This window comes from Urocampus carinirostris, chromosome 3, assembly GCF_059441175.1.
Source record: "Urocampus carinirostris isolate Australia breed hairy pipefish chromosome 3, RoL_Ucar_1.0, whole genome shotgun sequence".
NCBI classification, from domain to species: domain Eukaryota; kingdom Metazoa; phylum Chordata; class Actinopteri; order Syngnathiformes; family Syngnathidae; genus Urocampus; species Urocampus carinirostris.
This window is the reverse complement of record NC_142351.1, coordinates 2,048,565-2,072,500: the sequence shown is the minus strand read 5'-3', so window position 1 is coordinate 2,072,500 and position 23,936 is coordinate 2,048,565. Positions and strand designations below refer to the sequence as shown.

The 23,936-nt window shown below is 41.8% G+C and overlaps 2 protein-coding genes across 2 annotated transcripts in view; one reads left to right on the top strand and one right to left on the bottom strand.

The window, feature by feature from the left end:
* Positions 1–23,936, bottom strand: part of LOC148368257 (uncharacterized) — a 541,253-nt gene that overhangs the window by 26,054 nt on the left and 491,263 nt on the right. The gene's annotated exons all lie outside the window — the stretch shown is intronic.
* On the top strand, positions 15,297–23,102 carry neurod4 (neuronal differentiation 4). The gene is made up of 2 exons (XM_088330262.1): positions 15,297–15,436; positions 20,382–23,102. Exon 2 carries the CDS (start codon positions 20,390–20,392, stop codon positions 21,341–21,343), a length of 954 nt encoding a protein of 317 aa, XP_088186388.1. The 5' UTR covers positions 15,297–15,436; positions 20,382–20,389; the 3' UTR covers positions 21,344–23,102.

Genomic DNA, 23,936 nt, shown 5'->3' with positions numbered 1-23,936 from the left:
ACCTCTATCTATCTATATGTATTTATCTAGACATATATCTCTATCTATCCATGATATTTATCTATCTATCTATCCATGGTATCTATCTATCTATCTATCTATCTATCTATCTACGGTATCTAGCCATCTATCTATCTAGACATCTATCTATCTAGGGATCAATCCAGACATCAATCTAGACATCTCTCTAGACATCTATCTATCAAGACATCTATCTAGACATCTATCTATCAAGACATCTATCTAGACATCTATCTAGAGATCAATCCAGACATCAATCTAGACATCTATCTAGAAATCTAACTATCTAGACCTCTATCTATCTATATGTATTTATCTAGACATATATCTCTATCTATCCATGATATTTATCTATCTATCTATCCATGGTATCTATCTATCTATCTATCTATCTATCTATGGTATCTAGCCATCTATCTATCTAGACATCTATCTAGACATCTATCTATCATGTCCTCTTCTTTATTTTGGTGCTTTCAGTGTAATGTTGCTCTATGATGTCCTAAAGATAGGACGCCACATAGCACTTGCACTCACAACTTGGTCAATATGTTGTGTTCCGAAATATCCCGCGTCAAATTTTTTCACTTGGTCAGTTTGTAGTGTGAATGTTTTCTCCACCGTATTCTTTCATATTTCCTCCCTCGTTGACTTTCCTGTTTGGTTCCGTCCGAGCCAGTTGGTGTTGGCGTATTTGTGAGCAGTGGCTCAGGAGGTAGAGCGCTCGTCTCGGGATCAAGAGATCGCAGTTCGAATCCCGCCTCCTCCGTGTTACATGTCCAAGTGTCCTTGGGTAAGACACTGAACCCGCTATTGGGAAATGTGAAGCACACTGTAAAGCGCTTTGGAAAGTCTTGACTTGAAAAGCACTATATAAATGCAGATCATTTTATTTTCATTTCAACTAAGTGAACTCCATCGAATTAGCCGAATGAGTGTCGCTTGAGTCTCCGTGAAGCCTCCTCTCTCGATTTTTTTAAGTTCTTCTCTCGACCCACGTCCCTCCGCCAGCCGGTGTGCCGGCTCCTCCCATGGGCGTGCCAGGAAAGCCCCCTCTGTGTCACCAGGGCCCCTCTTGTCCCCGTTCCCGTTGTTTCTTTAAACATCATTCTTCACAAGGTTGCATTGACCTGGCCCCACAGCTCAGCCAGTGAATATCTTTTGCATTTAAATGTCATTTGTATTTGATTGTACAAAATCCTTTATAGTTAAACGTATAAAATCCTTCGTGTTTTCCCGTCAATGAATCATTTGGTCAAATCATTTCTAGTCCCTCCGTTTTTCCGTCACCTGCCAAAACGCATTAGCCAAGTGCTTTTGTCCGATGGAGGTTTTCTCATTAGCATAACGGTCGCAGCGGGATCGAACGGGAGCGGGGACACTTGTGGGATCTTCGCACCTGATCGCAGACCTTTTTATCCATCACTCTTATTTTTTGGTCCACGGCACCTTCAGATCGAATGAATGCATGAAAACTTGATTCGAACATTAAAATAAAAACGGAACAAAAACAAGAACTCAACAACAAAATAATGTGACATAATATGTTCGAAAAGGGGGAGTCAGAAGCAAAAGCTTATATTCCCTATCCCTTCATCTTCCCTATTAAATAATATAACAAGAATTGTAATAATATTGATAATATAAAGAAAAACAAAAAGAGAAGCGAGAGAGAGAGAGAGAGAGAGAGGAAGAAAGAAATCCAAAGAGAAATAGAAAGACAGAAGGACAGAAAAGAGAAAAGAAAGCGCGGAAAGTAGGAAGAGAGAAAGAGAGAGAAAAGGAAAAAAGGAAGTTAGAGCAAAAGAGGTTAAAAGACACAGAGAGAAAGAGACAACGAGCAACAAAGGAAGAGAAAAAGAGAGACACAGAGAATGAAAGAGACAGAGACTGGGAGAAAAGGGCTGGGAAAGAAAGAAAGAAAAAGAGAAATAAATACAAGTACGGTGTCTTTGTTGGAGGCACCTGGCTTTGGCAACAACAAGTTGACCTATTTCAACCTGCAGCTTTTTTCTCTCTTGCGCTTCTCTAAGTGTCGTCTGGCGGGCCGGATTCAATCCCTTAGCGGTCCTGATCCCGCATGTGGGCCGCCTCTTTGACACCTGTGCTCTAAATGACAAAATCCAACTTTTTTTCTTGCTTTAAACCGACTCGGTGATGCGTAAATACCGAATTTGACACCGTATCAGAACCACGAAATAGTACCAGAACCTCCTTAATTCCGTGGGTCGCTGAAATAGTACCGAAAGCTCCCTCATTCAGCAGTTGTCACGTCGGACGCGGTTGCCATGGCGCCCAGTCGGTCCCAACCGGGTGGCGCTGGATTCTGGCACGGTTGCCGCGGCGCCCAATTGGCCCCGCCCATGGACACCGGCTGAGGTGCATTGACTGATTGCTTTTTTAGAGTACTTAAACGCGTTCCTTCTAACGGATTCAATCCCTTAGCGGGCCCGATCTGGCCCGCGAGCCGCCGGTTTGACGCCCGTGTGTTAGCCGGTATCGTTTTGGTTCCGTCCCAAATAGTTGTTTGGAGGGGATTTTGCGTGAGAGGCGGCAGATTACGCGGCTTGATTAGTGGCGGGGTGTAATCCTTTCTGTGCGAAAGCCCCTCGGGATACGGTCGGGTCCCTCGGGAGTGCCAGCCTGGCAGATGGGGCCCCCCCCCACAACACCCCCCCCCCATCCCCAAAACACTGTTGATGTCCTGGGACGGAGGCTGTAAAGTATCCCCGATGCGAAAGCTGGGCCACCTTTGTTGGGTGTCTCTCTCCCCACTTAGTGAGAACGGCCCCCCGGCAAAATTCTCATTGGGTAATCTCTTAGCCGCCGGCCCGCAATCTGCTCACGTTCCCGAAACGAAATCTTCGTGAAGCGTTCCCGTTGCATAACACGCGGGATATCTTCGGGAGCAAAATAGGGTTTTTTTTCCCCTTCCTGGACGCGGATTCACTTCAAGATTTTTCAGTTCACAACAATATTGTACATGGTACAAAATATTATTGCAGAAATAATTATATGAATCTATATTTTCATTCAGTTTTAATCAACACAGGTGATTGGTAAAACAAAGCAGTTATCACTTCAGATTTTTCAGTTCACAATATCGTACACTATACAAAATACCGTAAAATCCGGACTATAGAGCGCACCTGATTATAAGCCGCACCCACCACATTATAAAAGGGATAACCGCTTTTGGACTTACGCAAGCCGCACCTGTATATAAGCCGCATGCGCCCACATTAAAACTTGTAACACAATCATAAAATTAACCCTAACCCCTACTTTGAGTCCCGCGATTTTAACTGGGGGTTTTGTAGAGGTTTATTGTTCTATATTGTTTATCAATTATCCATTATCGCTCAAATCATAATATACTACAAAGCCAAGAGGCCGAGACACTTGCTCCCAGCCAAGAGGCTGAGTCAAGGTCCTAGCCACAAGGCCAACAGTACTCAGTTTAAAAACCACAGCCGGCATAATGAACGGAAAATGATACCGGTCGTTAATATTTGATGCAGACCTGCACAGTCCGGGTCCCGTTAAAAGTAATCCAAGGAAAAAAAGTGTATATTTCCAAAGGTAATATATATAAAAATATATATCCACCTTTGTCTGCCTCGTCCACAAAAACTCACCTTTACCGGTCCCCACTTCCCGTCATCCCCCGCGTCTGTTACGCCCCTTCTTTTTAATTGGTCGGTGCAAGACTTATCAGAATAAGTGTCCAAAATAAATACATGACAAAAATATACAGCTGAAAATACATATTATACATGGTTACACATATTTACAAAGAAAGACGGTACACCGAGAGAGTTTTCAAAGCTTTAATAATAATATTATAACTTTCATCCCAAACAGTGACTGTGACAGGTAGCAACACGCTACTAGCAACACGCTCGCAACACAGTAAACGGGTCTTTAAAAAAAAGATACCGTACTTGTAAAAATCAGGGTAAACCGTCCTCATCTTCCTCCTTGTAACTGACGCCATCAAAGACATCTTCCTCGGTATCGGATAGAAACTTTGTCATATAAAAGTCGTCCCACACTCCCTTATTTAACAACACGCTAGCAACACGCTCGCAAGGTAAAGTCTGCGTGCAGTAGCTCTGTTTCCTTCTTTATCGGACTGCTCGATTGCGTTTAGCTTGAAAGCTGCGTCATGTGAGTTTCCTTTTGCAATTTGCATGGTGAGGATATTTCTACGCTAATTTAATTTGTGCACAAGCTAAGAAGTTGCAGTCTTCCTCGGCGCATATATTCCACCGGTCTAAATCTTACCTTTTGTACTCGATTGTGCTGGCGGTTGTTAGAAAAATGACATCAATTGGCCGCATCACTGAATAAGCCGCAGGGTTGAACGTTTGGGAAAAAAGTTGCGGCTTATAGTCCGGAATTTACGGTAATATTGCTGAAATATTTATATATTCATGCAGTTTTATGCCTTCTCGATGTCCAATCCATTATCATCCTCCTCATAGCATCACCAGGAATATAATTGAGTCCATTTTCTTGCTAGTTGTCTTTTGTTTATTTTCTTTCGTCGAATGGTTGGCTTCAACACGCGTGTTTTCCTTGCCTCCTCGATCTTCCGAAGAATTTCTCCGTTGTTTTTTCGTGCCGGAATTATTGCTGTTGTTACGACTTTCTGTGTTATGTTTCTACTCATTACCGACACTAAAGAAATTACCAATTTTTTCCCGATTTGCACCTAATACCAACTGTTTTTTCGGAGGCATACTTCCTTTGTCTCGACAAGCGCCACAACAATGACGTCATCTCAAAGCAACGAGATCTCGTTTGCCGAGATCGGCGCGAGACCAAAACGAAAAGTTTGGAGTGCGATAAATCTTTGTTTAAAAAAAAAAAAGTAATCAGGTAATAATGACAATTTGGTGCAACCAGGTATTTAACGTCGGACTAATTTTTAGACGTTGTGAAAGAGTTGTAAATAAATGACTTCTCTTTCCACTTCTCTTCGGCTGATTGTGCACATTTGCATCTGATAATCGTGCATTTGGGTCCTGATCCTGTCCTGTTTCCTGACAATAGTTATGTTTTTTAAACTTTTCTTTTAACTTGTATTCTTTGTTTTCCATTGTTTTGTTTATAGTTTGGTTGAATTTTTTTCCATTATGACAGTTAAATAACTTCATACCTTATCATAATTTTGGAATGCAGTCCACATTTTTCCCCAATATGTATATATTCACCTTTTTCATTGCAAAACCTAAAAAAATGAACAAAAAAGAACTACTATGTTTTGTCCGAGTAACAATTTGATTTTTTTTTAATTTTCTTTTTGTTTTTGTTTTTTCCTCAATACATCTATCTCTACATTGCACCAAAAAACAAAATACAGCAATGTGAAGCGAAACAGTCATCAAATACAATGATTCAGGTTAGCCTCATGCTATGCTAAACTCTGCAATTGTGTATTTGACGTTGGGCTAGTTTTTAGACGTTGTGAAAGAGTTGTAAATAAATGACTTCTCTTTCCACTTCTCTTTGGCTGTTTGTGCACGCCTCATGCTATCCTAACCTCTGCAACCGTGTATTTGACGTTGGGCAAATTTTTAGACGTTGTGAAAGAGTTGTAAATAAATGACTTCTCTTTCCACTTCTCTTTGGCTGTTTGTGCACGCCTCATGCTATGCTAACCTCTGCAACCGTGTATTTGACGTTGGGCAAATTTTTAGACGTTGTGAAAGAGTTGTAAATAAATGACTTCTCTTTCCACATCTCTTTGGCTAATTGTGCACATTCGCAACTGAAAATCGTGCGTAAATACGGCGATACGCACGTTAATTTTCGACTCCGATTCAAACACGGCCCGTACATATGCATATATTCGTGTACGTTATTGTTCGAATCGGTCACTACTAGCTATAAGATATTTACCGTATTTTCTGCACTATAATGCGCACCTAAAAGCCTTTATTTTTTTCAAAAGCTGACCATGCGCCTTATAATACTGTGCGCCTTATATATGGATCAATATTAAGTCGCAAAGTCTTGCAACTAAAGCAAGCAGCCGCCGACTCGATTTTCCCCCGAACGCCAAGTCGTCCGCGGTGTATGCTGGGATTTATTTACCGGCGTTTCATTGGCTAACCAATGTGTCAATCATCATTTGAATCGATCACTATTGGCTAAAGTTATTCGGAGGTCAAGGGGCGGATCCTTTTTATCATTTACAGGCTGGCATTGGCTGAAGCGGCAAAACAAAGCCTGCAATTGGCCGAAAAAGATGAATACGTATACCACGTGGTTGACGGCATACAGAAAGCATTTTTTTTACTATTTTGTATTTGTAAATATTTTACTCTCCTGGATTTACTAAACTCACGGATATAAGAGGACATTGGCTGCACATTATTATGAACACAACGACTTCGGTGAGCTACTCCGGCTAAATATTTTCCCAGTGTCTTGTTTCAGACTGAACTCGATGTTTCTGTGATAAGCGGTGCAGATCATGGATGGAATGGAGCGTCTATTTTTCAATTCAACTCAATTCCAAGTGTTTATTGTCATAAGCACAGTAAAGTTGCGAGCGAAAAAGAAAATAGAAACTAAGGAATGGTTGGCATTTCTTGAATCCCAAGACTATAACCTTCCGAATGATGGAACGATGCATTTGAGTGACATCGTACGGACACCGCATCCGCACGTGTTCTCGACACGTATTTGCTTCTTTGCAAGCTTTGGGAATGTTAAGGGGGTAATCAGTTGGACTGAACCATCTGACTGTTTTGTCGACGTTCCCATTGTAGCGCCTTATCATCCGGTGCGTCTTATGTATGTCAAAAATAGGACCAAAAACTATTTTTTGGGGGTGCGCCCTATAACCCGGTGCGCCTTATAGTGCGGAAAATACGGTAGATAGATTTTTAGCCTCATGCTAGGCTAACAGTTTACAGTACGGCATACTCCATTTCCATGGTTATTTTGTACAATGTAGTAGGAATGGCAATGGAAAACTCTTTCCTGGACCGAAGCAAACAATGCGTTTTTGCATCCGTCACCCCCCCATGACACCCCCGCCCCTACTGGCTCACTCCATCTTTTCTGATGTGGACAAGAGCTTTCAGCATCGGTGTGCGTAGAGCTTTAATTCCCATTGTGTGAGTGTGAGCCACTTTTAGCAAAAGAAGACAGGAACAAGGACCCATCTGTCAGCACCCGGCCACAAACCCTCCCACTTTGCCCCGCCACCCCACCCCAAAAACCCCTGGGGACACCAGAGAGACAACTCACTTGTGGCACTGATTTCTTTTTTTTCTTGCAAGGAGATTGGAGGGGGGGGGGGTCTTCCTTTTCGCTGGTGGCAGACTCCCCGTCAAAATAAAAGCAGAATTCCCGAAAAACGCTTTTTCCAGATTCGGTACGTCGACGTTCGACACAGGGGAGCCGGGAATCGAACCTGCGACCTCGAACCTCTGTTTCTACAAGGCAAGCACTCTGACTCCCGTCGGTCCCGATTTTTGCACCCGTTTTTCCACCCGTCTGTCCCTGATCTCCTCGTTTGTCTCTGGCCATGACCTATTTTTTGACCACGTTTGCTCTCCCGTCCCAGCTTACGACTCGTTTTTGATCCCGACCACGTTTTTCGCTTTCCTGTCCCCGCTATCGACCTGTTTTTCCCGTCCTCGACACCGCCATCACCCGCTCTGAAAGATCCACTTTTGTATTCGAAACACGATCCGATTGTGTGAGCGCCTTTCCTCTTTCTATCAATAAACTTGTGGTTAACGCTACGCATTTGGGTCCTGATTAGTCGTGACAGCATAGTATAATTTCTGTAGTACATTTGAAGCATTATTGTAGTCTTACTGTAGTTGGATTTTTAGAAACGATTTGTGTAGTATTTCTGTCTAATATCCATGGAACAGGATTTTTGTACGAAAGTGTTCGTGTAGTCGTATTTTCGTAGTATTTCTGTAGACGTATTCTGAATTTTTTTGTAGTATTTCTATTGAAGTACGTTCATACTTTGTAGTATTTCGCAAATATCTTTTCATATGACTTTAATTGTAATATTTCTGTAGCAGTATTTTGTAGCAATGTTTTTATAGTTTAGAATATTTAAACCCACTCTTATCTGTCCCCTGTTGTCAGTCCGTCTGCGAACCTCAGTTAACACTAAGCAAGCCTCTTTTTGACCCTGACTCCCACCTGTTTTTTGCTCCCGTCCGTCCCCCGGTTTTGACCTGTTTTTGATCCTGACCACATCTACTTCCCCATCCCGGCTTTTGACTTCTTTTTGTCCCCGACCACGTCAACTCTCCTTTCCTGGCTTACGACTCGCTTCTGACCCTGACCACGTTTTTGCTCTCTTATCCTGGCTACTGACCCGTTTTTCTGTTCCTGACAGTCCCACTTCTGTGTTCAGAGGGACCTGCTTCCCGCGTCCAGCAATCACCAGATGGTGGGCGCAACGCAAGTGGGTCCTGTCTCCATTTTGGATAGATATTGACAGAAGTATATAATATTGGCATTTGGGAATTAAAGGATTTTATACGATTAACTAGAAATTACATGTATTCAGTTTAATGCGATGGAGATATTCACTGACTGGGATTTAGTTCAATGTGAAGGCAGGCTGTTCAAAATGCAGAATATTTTGACAAGGAAATTTTGATAACAGGACTCGTGGATTTGCTGACGACAAGGCGCTGTGTTGTGAGATCGTTTGGCGCAAACAACGGCTTGGCACGCCCACGGGAGGAGTTGGCACACTATCTTGCGGGGAGACGTGGGCCAATAAAAGAAAGCTAAAGGACTTCAGAAGAAGGCTACACACAGACTCCGACGTCACTTCTTCAGCTTTCCTGGTCATTTTTCTCTCAAGAAATGAGTGCGCATGAATTGTTGGATGAATGTAGGTCGTGTTTGGTTAATAACAGATAACTAATTTGGTAAAACGGTACAAATAGGTGATATATTCCCCACGGTTTCCATTTTAAAAGTGGATTTTCCGACAGCCAAATCCCTGCAATGGGGAAAGTAGACCCGGTGTGAGTTGAGGGGGAGATGCTAACGGCTAGCTAGCAAGCGGGCCTTAATTCCCTTCGGCTAAGGTTCAGCCGGGACGGAATCCGATTCCCTGCGTAGGATGTATTATTGTTTATGTTTTTAGTTTTTTTTCTGCATTTTTGTTTTATAGTTGTCAGGGTTGCCATGGCGCCAGTTGCGATTCAGATTGGCTTTCCGTCTTTTTAAGCTCAGTGCTCTCACTCTTCGTTTGTCAGTCCGTCAACGAACTTCTGCCCCGCAAGACGTGGGTTTCGACACGGTCCTGTTCCTGTTGGTATTTCCTGTCCTGTATTGTTCCCGTTTATTTTGTCCTGTTAAATATCGGTTCCCAGTTCGTCTCGTCTACTTTTGTCCAGCTTATTATTCTCTACAGTTTTCGTTCCCGTCTAGTTTGTCCTGTTTATTTTCGAGATCCTGTTTCTATATCAAACCTGTCTGTCCCGTCCTGTCCGATATCGACCCCAGCTATTTCTTTGTTTTTTTTTCCTCAATACATCCATCTCTACATTGCACTCAAAAACCAAAATACAGCGATGTGAAGCGAAACACTCATCAAATACGACGATTCAAGTTAGCCTCATGCTATGCTAACCTCTGCAACCGTGTATTTGACGTCGGACTAATTTTTAGACGTTGTGAAAGAGTTGTAAATAAATGACTTCTCTTTCCACTTCTCTTCGGCTGATTGTGCACATTTGCAACTGATAATCGTGCATTTGGGTCCTGATCCTGTCCTGGTTCCTGACAATAGTTCTGTTTTTTAAACTTTTCTTTTAACTTGTATTCTTTGTTTTCCATTGTTTTGTTTATAGTTTGGTTGAATTTTTTTCCATTATGACAGTTAAATAACTGCATACCTTATCATCATTTTGGAATGCAGTCCACATTTTCCCCCAATATGTATATATTCCCTCTTTTCATTGCAAAACCTAAAAAAATGAAGAAAAAAGAACTACTATGTTTTGTCCGAGTAACAATTTTTCCCCACGGTTTCCATTTTAAAAGTGGATTTTCCGACAGCCAAATCCTTGCAAGGGGGAAAGTAGACTCGGTGTGAGTTGGAGGGGGGGGGATGCTAACGGCTAGCTAGCGAGCGGGCCTTAATTCCCTTCGGCTAAGGTTCAGCCGGGACGGAATCCGATTCCCTGCGTAGGATGCAGGTGTGATGGAGGAGGACGCCGGGACTCCCGGGACGTCTGAGGGCGGAGGATGGGGGCCCGGGGACCCGGGGACCCCTACCTGGGGAATGCTAACACACATTGGATACGTTGGGGGCAAAAGGGCCCCATCTGATGGGCCTCATTTATTTATGAGCCTTATTATCTTCTAACTGACGGATTTCTTATTCCGACCAATATTCAGAAAGTGTTAAAATTGAAAAAGGAATTAAAAAAAAAACTACAAAATAAACAAACAAAAGGAAATAGAAATTGAATTACTCAATGAAAATAAACATAGAAATTCCATGAAAACTAAACAAATTAAAATGAATATGAAATGTGAAAAATAAAAAAAACGAAAGAAGTCAATCAAAATCAATAAACACTGAAAGATACAAATAAAACACATACATAAATGGAAAAGAATAAAAAAAGATACGTACAATTTAAGTCAATGAAAACAATTATTACTAAACACAAATAGAAAACAACACATTACTTAAATATGTCATTTATTATATTTATATATATATAATGAAAATAAAAATATGGAAGCAAATAAAGAAAATTATTACTGCAAACAATGGAATATGAATCATTAAAAATAAAGAAACTATGTCTATGTCATGGGGTGGAGGAGCAAGGCAGAAACGGGTCCAGAAACAGGTCGGCAACAGGTATCAGGCAGGAAACAGGGCAAAACAGGTCGATGGCTTAGATGGAGGAATAAAAGCAGAAACGGGTCCAGAAACAGGTCGGTAACAGGTATCAGGCAGGCGAAATCAGGACAAAACAGGTCGATGGCCGGGACGGAGGAGCAATGACGGAAAGGGGTCCAGAAATGAGGTCGGCAACAGGTATCAGGCAGGAAACAGGGCAAAACAGGTCGATGGCCGGGACGGAAGAGCAAAAGTAGAAACGAGTCCAGAAACAGGTTGGCAACAGGTATCAGGCAGGAAACAGGGCAAAACAGGTCGATGGCCGGGACGGAAGAGCAAAAGTAGAAACAGGTCCAGAAACAGGTTGGCAACAGGTATCAGGCAGGAAACAGGGCAAAACAGGTCGATGGCCGGGACGGAAGAGCAAAAGTAGAAACGGGTCCAGAAACAGGTTGGCAACAGGTATCAGGCAGGAAACAGGGCAAAACAGGTCGATGGCCAGGACGGAAGAGCAAAAGTAGAAACGGGTCCAGAAACAGGTTGGTAACAAGTATCAGGCAGGCGAAATCAGGACAAAACAGGTCGATGGCCGGGACGGAGGAGCAATGACGGAAAAGGGTCCAGAAATGAGGTCGGCAACAGGTATCAGGCAGGAAACAGGGCAAAACAGGTCGATGGCCAGGACGGAAGAGCAAAAGCAGTAACAAGTCCAGAAAAGAGGTCGGCAACAGGTATCAGGCAGGAAACAGGGCAAAACGGGTCGATGGCCGGGACGGAAGAGCAAAGGTAGTAACGAGTCCAGAAAAGAAGTCGGCAACAGATATCAGGCAGGAAAACAAGGCAGGATAATGTCGGAGTGTACAAAAACTTGCCTAGCTGAGAGCATAGGTTCCCTGACGGTCTGACAGCTTCCTCTTGGAAGACAGGAGCCAACGGGACAGTTGCAGGTGCCCCGAATCAGCATTCATGACAGATACGACAAAACCGAATCTTTAATTTGAAGGGAGAGGGACCTAATATTTTATTTGGACTTAAAGGTGGGTGTTGTAAAGCCAATTCGATGAAATAAAACAGGTAGAAATAAATATAACATGGAGATGTCTGCATGTATACTGATTTATGAATGAAAATGGGATCGGTCTCCAGGATGCCATCGGCTCCCCATATCCACCCGATAACGCATGCATTCTTTATCTTCTGCAAAGATGAGCTCGGCAGGAGCAGAGATTTCAGTTGCGTGATCACGGAACACAATCGATTGCGCCTCAATGACAGTCGCATGCGCACACCCACGCGCAAATGGCGTCCTGGGTTGTGGGCGTGGCCGGCGTCATCGGGAGCCGTTGGTGCGGTTTCAGCGCGAGACCAAATCCACGCGCAAGCAACAGATGAAAAGAAACAAATCCCTGCACCCCCCACGCACCCCCACGCACCCCACGCCATCTGTCAGTCCTAACCCGAGAAGTCGTTGGTCGAGTCACGTGACCACGCCCCCCCTCTCCACGCGCAACAAGTTCCACGCGAGCAAACTTGGCAAAGTTGATGTCCCCCTCCTCCTCCCTTTTTGGGATCAATGTGGGGCACGCGTGTGGCGCGAGACCCCCGTCAGGACAATGAGGACCCCCGCTGGGGCCCACTCGCCACGCACGGGGCCACGACAACTTGATTCTCACACACCAGATTCCGTGCCTAAAATCCCGGTTTGACGATTCCTCCAATGAGTTGAGATTGAAATGATTGACCTGTTTGGACTTTTCATTCATTCATTCATTCAATCCGATCGCATGATGATTCTCAAAATTGCGTTTACGAAATCGACTTTTAATCTGAATGACTATTGATTGATGGATTAGGTTGCGTAACACAGGACGGATCGAGTCCACTTTTTCTATTCATGACTTGATTCTGATTCATTCAAACGCTCCACGCCGACGATGGATTGAAACACGAAATCACGCAAAACATGAAATCCATTTAACGCAACATTCTCGAATCCAAGTTATCTATGACGAACGTAAGTAGCGCGGGATTCTGAAATCCCGATTCAAAAACGAAGTCCATGTTCGATTTTAACGAACATAGCGTGACATGAACTCAACACTACGAATGGATTCCCCTTTTCTTTTCAAGACAATCGATTAAAACGCTGCAACACGAATAATAATCAGGGTTGGGTAGGATTACTTGAACTGGATTACTTTCAATGACTTTTGGATGACTCCCAATACCAAATATGCTCATAAAAGACAAAAATAAACTCAATAGGAATCAAATGATGACTCACAACACGTGGTAAGCTTTCTCTCCTGGCTTTGATCTCCGGCAAAACGAACATCAAATGCGACAGAAACAAAATTAAAAGAAATCCAAACATCATTTTTGCCGTTCCATGTATTCCGTTACTCCCCAAAACTGCACAAAATGGAGTCATTTGATTCCTATTGAGTTTCTTTTGTCTTTTATGAGCATATTGGTTATTGGAGTCATCCAAAAGTCATTGAAAGTAATCCAGTTCAAGTAACCCAAACCAACCCTGATAATAATACATTCATTCATTCATTAAATCCATATAGTTTTGATTTTCACGACATGATGTTTAACGAAAATAGAGAGATCGCTTGAATGCGAATCCAAATCGATCAACATCATCGTGAAAATCGATTTCAACGAAGCCAGTTTTAAAATGTTTCGCACGAGGAGCCAGACACGAGCGCATACGATTCATCCAGGCGTTAATCGAGACCACTTCTTAGATCATCCATTCAATGTTTTGGCCCAAAAATGACGATAAAGTCAAATGCACAATGATAAATAGCGATAGAGAGATAGAGAGGGATGGAGAGGGATAGAGAGATTTCTAGATAGATTTCTAGATAGATTTCTAGATAGATAGATAGATTTCTAGATAGATAGATAGATAGATAGATAGATAGATAGATAGATAAACGTTGAAAAGGAAAGAGATACAATAATAGAAAAAACATAAAATAAATAAAAAGTCAACTGAAAAAAAAGAGAAAGAAGAAAAATATATTAAAATAAGCAATTTTGATCATACAGTGCAACATTTTTTTAAGATTTAAATGTTTTCTGTTTTTTGTGTGAAAAAATAAACAACTAAAATGTTGTGCAAAAAAGAAAGGCAAGAGGACAAGACAAGAAAACAAGAAGACAAGAAAGGAAAACAAGAAAACAAAAAGACAAGAAAAAAAAACAAGAAGACAAGAAAAGAAAACAAGAAAAGAAACTGAGAAGACAAGACAAGAATATAAGAAAAACAAGAAGACAAGAAAATAAAACAAGAAGACAAGAAAAGGAAAACAAAAAACAAGAAAAGATAACAAGAAGACAAGAAAAGAAAACAAGAAAACAAGAAGACAAGAGGACAAGAGGAAATGAGGACAATAAGACAATAGGACAAGAAAAGAAAACAAGAAGACAAGACAAGAAGACAAGAAAAACAAGAAGACAAGAAAAGAAGAAAACAAGAAGACAAGACAAGAAGATAAGAAAAACGAGAAGACAAGTAAATAAAACAAGAAGACAAGAAAAGAAAACAAGAAGACAAGAAGACAAGAGGACAAGAGGACAACAGGACAAGAGGACAAGAGGACAAGAAAAGAAAACAAGAAGACAAGAAGACAAGAAGACAAGAAAACCAAGAAGACAAGAAAAGAAAACAATTAATAAGTAAAAAAATAAGAAGATAAGAAAAGAAAAAGACAAGAAAAGAAAAAGACAAGAAAGGAAAAAGACAAGAAAAGAAAAAGACAAGAAAAAGACAAGAAAACAAGAAAAGAAAAAGACAAGAAAAGAAAACAAGACAAGAAAAGAAAACAAGGAGACAAGAAAAGAAAACAAGAAAACAAGTAGACAAGAAGACAAAAAAGAAAAGAAAAAAGAAAAAAAAAGGAAAAGAAGAATGAAAGAGAAGTTTTGATGGTGTAGCCTTGTCAGAGCCCCCTTAAGGCGAGTATCAAATAATAGTGTCAAATAAATATGAAATCCTCCACCGCCGAGTGTTTTTCGAAAAATGCATTTTCACGTGATCGTCTTTTCGCCTATTATTCAAATCAATATTGATTTTTTTTTAATAAAGTTCCTTTTTTTTACCACCAGGAGGTGCTACATAATACACGATGTCCCTTTCATGGTCACGTTTCTCATTTTCTTCTTTTTGTTCCCGCTCTTGTTCCGAGCTTTGTGGCCCCCCTCCATAAAACCCTCATTACGCACCTCTCCCTCCCCTTTTATTTTGAAAGGTTGTAAAACTTACAGCCACGAGACCGCCACGCGAGTCTCAACCGGCGTGGCGTGGGGTGGGGGGTGAGTGGGCGGAGTTTATGAAGGGGGGGGGGGGGGGGGGGATTAAGGCAAAATAATCCCCACCGGCTCTCTTGACTCATTTCAGGATCATTTGGGGTTAGGGTCTCTTTTCAATTGCGTCCCCGTCCCAAGAACAAAAACAGAAACTTTTTAATTTTGGATTTTTTTTTTTTTGCAGTTAACGGCGATCATTTTTTTTTAACGTCGCCTCGTTAATCGCGACAGGTGAGTCCCACTTCATCTCTCCAATTTGAAATGTTGTTTTTCCGGTCTATGATGAGATACAGCATTCGAACGGAAAACAGGAAATTGTCCAGAGTTGCGTATGAAGCGTCAAAGTGATTTAACTCCTCCGGTGTTCTTCCAACCACGGAGAGAGTGAATTCGAGTGTCGGTGAAAAAAAAAATAGAGTGGACACAGTCTTTTTCACTATCACTCTCGCATATTCCTATTGGAGTTAACGCAACAACGGTAAGAGTTAATCACCTATTCAGTCTAGAAAAGAATAGACTCTTTAAAGCGCACAACCCGGAATCTCATCTCATCTCATTAGCCGTCCCGCTTATCCTCATTAGGGTCGCGGGGGGGCTGGAGCCCATCCCAGCCATCTCCGGGCAGTGGGCAGGGGACACTCTGAACTGGTTGCCAGCCAATCGCAGGGCACACAGGGGACAGACAACTCATTCGCTCATTCACACCTAGGGACAATTTGGAGCGGCCAATTCACCTGAAATGTATGTTTTTGGAACGTGGGAGTGCCCGGAGGCACAAGCACAGGGAGAACATACAAACTCCGCACAGGAAGTTTGGAGCTGGATTTGAACCCACGACAGGTTCCCATGACATGGACTGTGCCGCACAAGCGCTAACCACTGCGCCGCCGTGCTGCCCCAACCCGGAATCAGTTGCCAAAAATATCAAATAGAAAGACTCATAAATAGAAACGTGTCAAGTGTTCATCTCTCATAAAAGGTATTCATAACCGAAATAATACTATACACGGGATATTGCACTTTGAACCGGGGTATTGCACTTCAAACGGTCAAAACGACAAATGAAATATTTGCACGGTAAAAATGAAGTCGAATATTAACAAAGTAAATAGTCCCACGTCAAATATTTAATAATATGAAAATAAAATCAAGTAAAAAAAATAAATAAATGTCTTTTTGAGTACAGTAATGCACTTTGAACTGGGGTATTGCACTTAAAACTGTCCCCCCAAAAAATTTAATGTACTTTTTCTGCGCATCTGTCTCAGAACAAAAATAACTCAATTAAAAACTGCACATCACTCGAATTCCGCACCCAGCTGGGATATTGCACTCAAAACTGGAGTATTGCACTTTGAACCGGTGTATTGCACTTAAAACTGTGAAACCAAGTAAAAACATTTAACAATATGAAAATAAAATCGAGTAAAAGACTTCTTGTGCAAAAAAAAAAAAAAAAGTACTTTTTCTGCGCATCTGTTTCAGAACAAAAACAACTCAATTAAAAACTGGACATCACCAGAATCCTGCACCCAACCGGGATTTTGCAATCAAAACTGGAGTATTGCACTTTAAACCGGGGTATTGCACTTAAAACTGTGAAACCAAGTCAAAACATTTAACAATATGAAAATAAAATCGAGTCAAAGACTTCTTGTGCAAAAAAAAAAAAAAAAAGTACTTTTTCTGCGCATCTGTCTCAGAACAAAAACAACTCAATTAAAAACTGGACATCACCAGAATCCTGCACCCAACCGGGAAATTCCACTCAAAACTGGAGTATTGCACTTTAAACCGGGGTATTGCACTTAAAACTGTCAAACCAAGTCAAAACGTTTACCAATATGAAAATAAAATCGAGTCAAAGACTTCTTGTGCAAAAAAAAAAAAAAAAAGTACTTTTTCTGCGCATCTGTCTCAGAACAAAAACAACTCAATTAAAAACTGGACATCACCAGAATCCTGCACCCAACCGGGAAATTCCACTCAAAACTGGAGTATTGCACTTTAAACCGGGGTATTGCACTTAAAACTGTCAAACCAAGTCAAAACGTTTACCAATATGAAAATAAAATCAAGTAAAAAACATAAATAAATGTATTTTTGAGTACAGTAATGCACTTTGAACTGGGGTATTGCACTTAAAACTGTCAAATCAAGTCAAAACATTTAACGATATCAAAATAAAATCAAGTCAAAGACTTCTTGTGCAAAAATAGAAATGCACTTTTTCTGCGCATCTGTCTCAGAACAAAAATAACTCAATTAAAAACTGGACATCACCAGAATCCTGCACCCAACCGGGATATTGCACTCAAAACTGGAGCATTGCACTTTAAAACGGGGTATTGCACCTAAAACTGCGTTTTGGGTGTCTTAAACATAATCGACTCTCGAAATTCAAGAAAATATTTGAACTCTTTCATAAATAAACTGTGTCAAATACGATTTACACTGTACAGGTTATCTCTTCAGTGTTGGATTGGAACAACACCGAGGGTGTGAATTTTTCGCCCGGTGTGAAATTGACTATCGATATCGAGTGCCGTGTAACGTCAAGTCTTAACTAGTATCAGAGTTGAAATGGATCTCGACTTTGAGTGTGTGCTGAAATTGTCTCTGTAGGTGTTAATTCCCACTGCCGATTTTACCACGAAAGGAAACCGGTCCGAACGTCCGACACTTCAAATATTCCGGAAATTTCATGAGCAAATGACTGGCTGGTTTCATCTAAATTTGTAATCAATCAACTGAGAAGATAGATAGATAAATGTCTAGCTGTCTAGATATATGTCTAGATGTCTAGATAAATGTTTAGATGGATAGATGGATGTCTAGATAGATAGATAGATGTCTAGATAGACAGATAGATGTCGAGATAGATAGATTTCTAGATAGATAGATAGATGGATAGATGTCTCGATTAGATGTCTAGATGTCGAGATAGATAGATAGATTTCTAGATAGATAGATAGATAGATGGATAGATGTCTAGATTAGATGTCTAGATGTCTAGATAGATAGATAGATGTCTAGGTAGATGTCTAGATAGATGTTTAGATAGATTTCTAGATGTCTAGATAGATGGATTGATGTCTAGATAGACAGATAGATGTCGAGATAGATAGATTTCTAGATGTCTAGATAGATAGATAGATGTCTAGATAGACTGATAGATGTCGAGATAGATAGATTTCTAGATCGATAGATAGATGGATAGATGTCTCGATTAGATGTCTAGATAGATAGATAGATGTCTAGATAGATGTTTAGATAGATGGATGTCTAGATAGATGGATTGATGTCTAGATGGACAGATAGATGTCGAGATGGAAAGATAGATGTCTAGATAGTTGTCTCGATATATGTCTAGATAGATAGACGGATGGATGTCTAGATAGATGGATTGATGTCTAGATAGACAGATAGATGTCGAGATAGATAGATAGATTTCTAGCTAGATAGAGGTCTTGATTAGATGTCTAGATAGATAGATAGATGTCGAGATGGAAAGATAGATGTCTAGATAGATGTCTAGATAGATAGATGGATGGATGTCTCGATTGTTGGATAGATGTCAAGATAGATAGATAGATGTCTAGATAAATGTCTCAATAGATAGATAGATGTCTCGATAGATGTCTAGATAGATAGATGGATGTCTTGATAGACAGATGTCTCGATAGATGTCTGGATAGATAGATGGATGTGTAGATAGGAAGACGGATGTCTAGATAGATAGACGGATGTTTAGTATCCTTGTGTTGAAAAATAAAATTATAAAATAAAAGATATAGAATACAAAAATACCCAATATAATGTTTCGCTATAGAGTATTTAAATAGTGCTACATAAAATACACACTGTCATAAAAATAGGGTAATATGCAATGTGGGGGTGGGGCTTCATGTGGGCTTTTAATCCCCCGGGTGGAATTAAAGAGCCTCATGGCATACAAATAGTCATACAATGAGCAATAGAATACATTATAATACTACTAGTAGAAGGAAGTAGAAGTTGAGCTAAATAAATGCAGAGAACCAAACATAAAATCAATTTTTAAAAAAGATGAAAAAAGAAACGTATTTATCAAATACTTGAAATCAATCAATGCAAATAAAAAAACTGAAATAAATAGAAAAACATTCATTTGTGTGTTTAGAAACAAACTAGAGATGTTATTTCACGTGTTGTAGAGACGATTGATTGCATTGTATACATTTTGGAAAAAACTTGAACAAAATCAATAGAAATAATAAAACAAATACAAATGTGCGGCATATATTAGACTGTCAAGAACCAGAAAAGGATCAGGACCCAATCGCGTGACGTTCTCACACAAGACTTTATTTTACGGGAAATAGGGAGTCATACACGTTGGGCAGCGGTCTGGCACGGAATGATAGGAGGCTAGAGACCGACGAGATCGATAACAATTCAGGATAACGAAAATAAACAGGACAAACTAGACGGTAACGAAAACTGGAGAAAATAATAAACAGGACAAAAATAGACAGGAACGAAACTGGAAACCGATATAAAACAGGACAAACTAGACGGGAACGATACCAGACAGGAAACGCAGGCAGGAAACAAGACCGAGTCAGAATCCACGTCTAGCGGGGCAGAAGTTCGTTGACGGACTCACAAAGGAAAAATGAGAGCACTGAGCTTAAATAAGCGGAAAGCCAATCCGTCAATGAGCCGCAGCTGGCGCCACACAGGCGGGGCCAATTGGGCGCCATGGCAACTGTGACAAGTAGTTTAATTTAGTAATCTTTTACAGTCTGGATCTATATTTATAAGAAAAAACAATGAGGTAAATAAATATGTTAGTGAAGATGGTGAAAACAAATTTAAAAGGTACAATCACATCAAGATAACTTTTCATAAGAACACAAAACATGTACCACACCCACACAACTCCTAGTTAGGGCAGACAAACGGGAGCTCGGGGGGCGGAGGCTCGTCTTCTCTGGCTCTAGCTCCCAGCAATTATCAAGAAGGCGTGAGATAAAAAAGTATATGCTCCTTTCTATTCCTTTTTGGACACGTTACGTTAACATTTTTTGGGGTTTTCGATTCGACGTCGCGTTTTGTTTTTGCTTTTGTAATGTTCGAAATAAAGTGTCAATCGATCGTTCGGAAAACTCATAACTCATTTTTTGTTTTCCAGCTAGCAAAATGATGAGCAAACCCCTGTCGAAGAGCATCGACGTGAGCCAGATGTTGAGCTCCTTGGCCTGGCTGGAGGAAGACGGTAGCTCCCAGGACGGCGAGGAAACCCCCGCCGCCAGGGGGCGCCACCTCCCCACCTCCTGCTCCGAGCTGGGCAGCGAGGACATGGAGGAAGAAGAGGACGAGGAAGACGAGGAAGCCGCCGGCCCGGACGGGGACTCGGCCCCCAAACGTCGGGGCCCCAAGAAGAAGATGAGCAAAGGCCGGCAGGAGCGTTTCCGCGCTCGTCGCATGAAGGCCAACGCCAGGGAGCGCTCCCGGATGCACGGCCTCAACGACGCCCTGGACAACCTGAGGCGAGTCATGCCCTGCTACTCCAAGACCCAAAAACTCTCCAAAATCGAGACCCTGCGATTGGCCCGCAACTACATCTGGGCCTTGTCCGAAGTCCTGGACCAGGGGCGCTCCCCCGACAGCGGCAACTTCCTGGAGATGCTCTGCAGGGGGTTGTCGCAACCCACCAGCAACCTGGTGGCGGGGTGCCTCCAACTGGGGGCGGGGCCTTCACCGCCGCCGCCGCTGCTGATTCGTCAACCTGAGGAAAAGGGCGCGGTCCACGCCTATCCCCTCAGTTACCCGTCCCCGGGACTCCCGAGTCCTCCCTACGGCTCCCTGGAGGTGCCTCGCCACCTCAAAGGCTCCAAGGGGCGAGCGACCCCCGAGGGGTGCACCCCGCCCTACGAGGGTCCCCTCACGCCCCCCCTCAGCTTCAAGCAGGAGCATTCGCCCCAGGAACCCGACAGGAACTTTGCCCACCAGCGTTATCTGGTGCCCCACCACTACGCCGCCACCGGGGGGCACCAGGCCCACAACTTATTCCCGGCGACCCGCTACGAGCTCCCCCTAGAGGTGAACTTTGACTCCTTCGCTTCTTCTCATTTGTTGGCGTCTCAGATGTGAAAAATCATTTTAGGGAAAAGACTGCGGCACTCGTCTACCTGATACCTCTCCTTTTTCTTTCTCTTTTTTTATTTATTATTTCCCGGCAGATGACTGTTCCCCGGTTCGTATGGAATTGCGCGATAAATGTTAGATCTGCGCAATGCACGCACAAAGAATTGCGCAACGATACAAGATTTTGCACAAATACTCAAGGGATGGTGCAAAAACACAAGGAATTGCGCTACGACTATTGCAAACCGCAGACTATTATGACACGGTCCCCTGATCTAAAACCTACATGAGGGCGAGGGAAAACTCAAAAGCATGTCAAGTCCTGTTTTTTTGTAAGCCCTTAATCACTCCAAGTCTCAAAGGGCTGCACAGACCATAGATTATTGCAAACTTCAGACTATTATGAAACATACCCTGATCTAAAACCTACATCAGGGCGAGGGAAAACTCAAAAACCTCAGGAAGCGTCAAGTCAAGTCCTGTTTATTTGTTTGGCCCTTAATCACAAAGAGTCTCAAAGGGCTGCACAGACCATAGATTATTGTAAACCACACACTTATGACACCATCCCCTGATCTAAAACCTACATGAGGGCGAGGGAAAACTCAAAAGCATGTCAAGTCCTGTTTATTTGTAAGCCCTTAATCACTCCAAGTCTCAAAGGGCTGCACAGACCATAGATTATTGCAAACCACAGACTATTATGACATCACCCCCTGATCTAAAACCTACATGAGGGCGAGGGAAAACTCAAAAACCTCAGGAAGAGTCAAGTCAAGTCCTGTTTCTTTGTTTGGCCCTAAATATCAAAGAGTCTCAAAGGGCTGCACAGACCACAGACTATTGCAAACTACAGAGTATTATGACACCACCCCCTGATCTAAAACCGACATGAGGGCGAGGGAAAACTCAAAAACCTCAGGAAGAGTCAGGTCATATTTATTTGTTTGGCCCTTAATAACACAGAGTCTCAAAGTTCTGCACAGACCATAGATTATTGCAAACTCCATACTATTATGTCACCATACCCTTGATCTAAAACCTACATGATGACAAGGAAAAACTCAAAACCTCAACATGTCTAATTAAGTCAAGTCCTGTTTCTTTGTTTGGCCCTTAATCACAAAGAGTCTCAAAGAGCTGCACAGACCACAGACTATTGCAAACAACAGACTATTATGACACCATCCCCTGATCTAAAACCGACATGAGGGCAAATAATACACAGACATGGGGAACATAAAATCTAGGTTATTCGTTTGCTATAGAATAAAAGTGTGTTTTAAGCTTAGACTGAAACATTTCCACTGAGGTTGGGGAAGAGCATTTCACAGCACCGGGGCCTGAATGGAGAACGGAAGATTTTTAGTGCCACTCGGAGGCACTAGATATTACACACTGTCCCTTTAACAATCCCATTATCCCAAGCAAAATGAATCAATATAGTTCTCCGAAACACCCACAAGTTGGCAGCAACTTTTACCACAATTGTATTTCACAGGCATACACATGTGGCAACAGACTAATCACAGGCAAGAAAAGACACTGAGGGGGCATAATAAGTAATGGATTTTCAAATGCATTTTTTGTTATCTGTAACAATGGCTTAATTTATTTCTATTAAATATTTATTGGCATTTCTTTCAATATCAGCACTGTTCTTTTTCTGTCCATTTGTCCCCCCCCCCTGGCAGTTTATTTAAGTTATTTATTTGGGGTCTCCTCACCTTTGTCAGGTTTCATTGTTGTAAATATTTCGCTTTTTGGCCGCACTTCGTTGAATAAATATTCTTATACAATATTCAAAGTCATGGTTTTTTTCTGTGTGTGTGTGTGTGTGTAGAATAGAATAAAATAGAATAGAATCTACCTTTATTGTCATTGTTACAAAATGGGTCAACATATTGTGACAACGAAATTGGGCATGACACTCCAGTTTTACACATTCACAGAGAGGTATGAGCCAAGAAGATAAAGGAACAGAGAAGATAAGGATAAGGTGTGTGTGTGTGTGTGTTCCCTGGGAGTGTTGCTATGGTTACAGTGACAACAATTACCGGGAATCGAACCTGCAACCTCTTGATCCCAAGACGTTATGCCGAGGGCTACATGCTAATGGCTACATGCAAACGAGTCTTGCCAACCACCAAGTGCTAACTGTTACATGCTAACGAGTCATGCTAACGGCTGCATGCTAACGGCTGCATGCTAACGGATACATCATAACAAGTTATGCTAACCGCTACATGCTAATGAGTTATGCTAACAGTTATATGCTAACGGCTACATCCTAATGGCTACACGCAAATGAGTCGTGCTAGCGAGTTATAAATGTGAATGTAAATGTAAATGGTCTGCATTTCTATAGCACTTTTCAAGTCTATGAAGAGCTCCCAAAGCGCTTTACAATGTGCTTCACATTTGCCCATTCACACACACACTCACATACCGATAGGGAGTCAGCCTCCAAATGTTTTGAGGATAATCAAGATGCTAAATGGTAAATGGTCTGCATTTCTATAGCGCATTTCAAGTCAATAAAGAGCTCCCAAAGCGCTTTACAATGTGCTTGACACTTACCCATTCACACAAACACTCA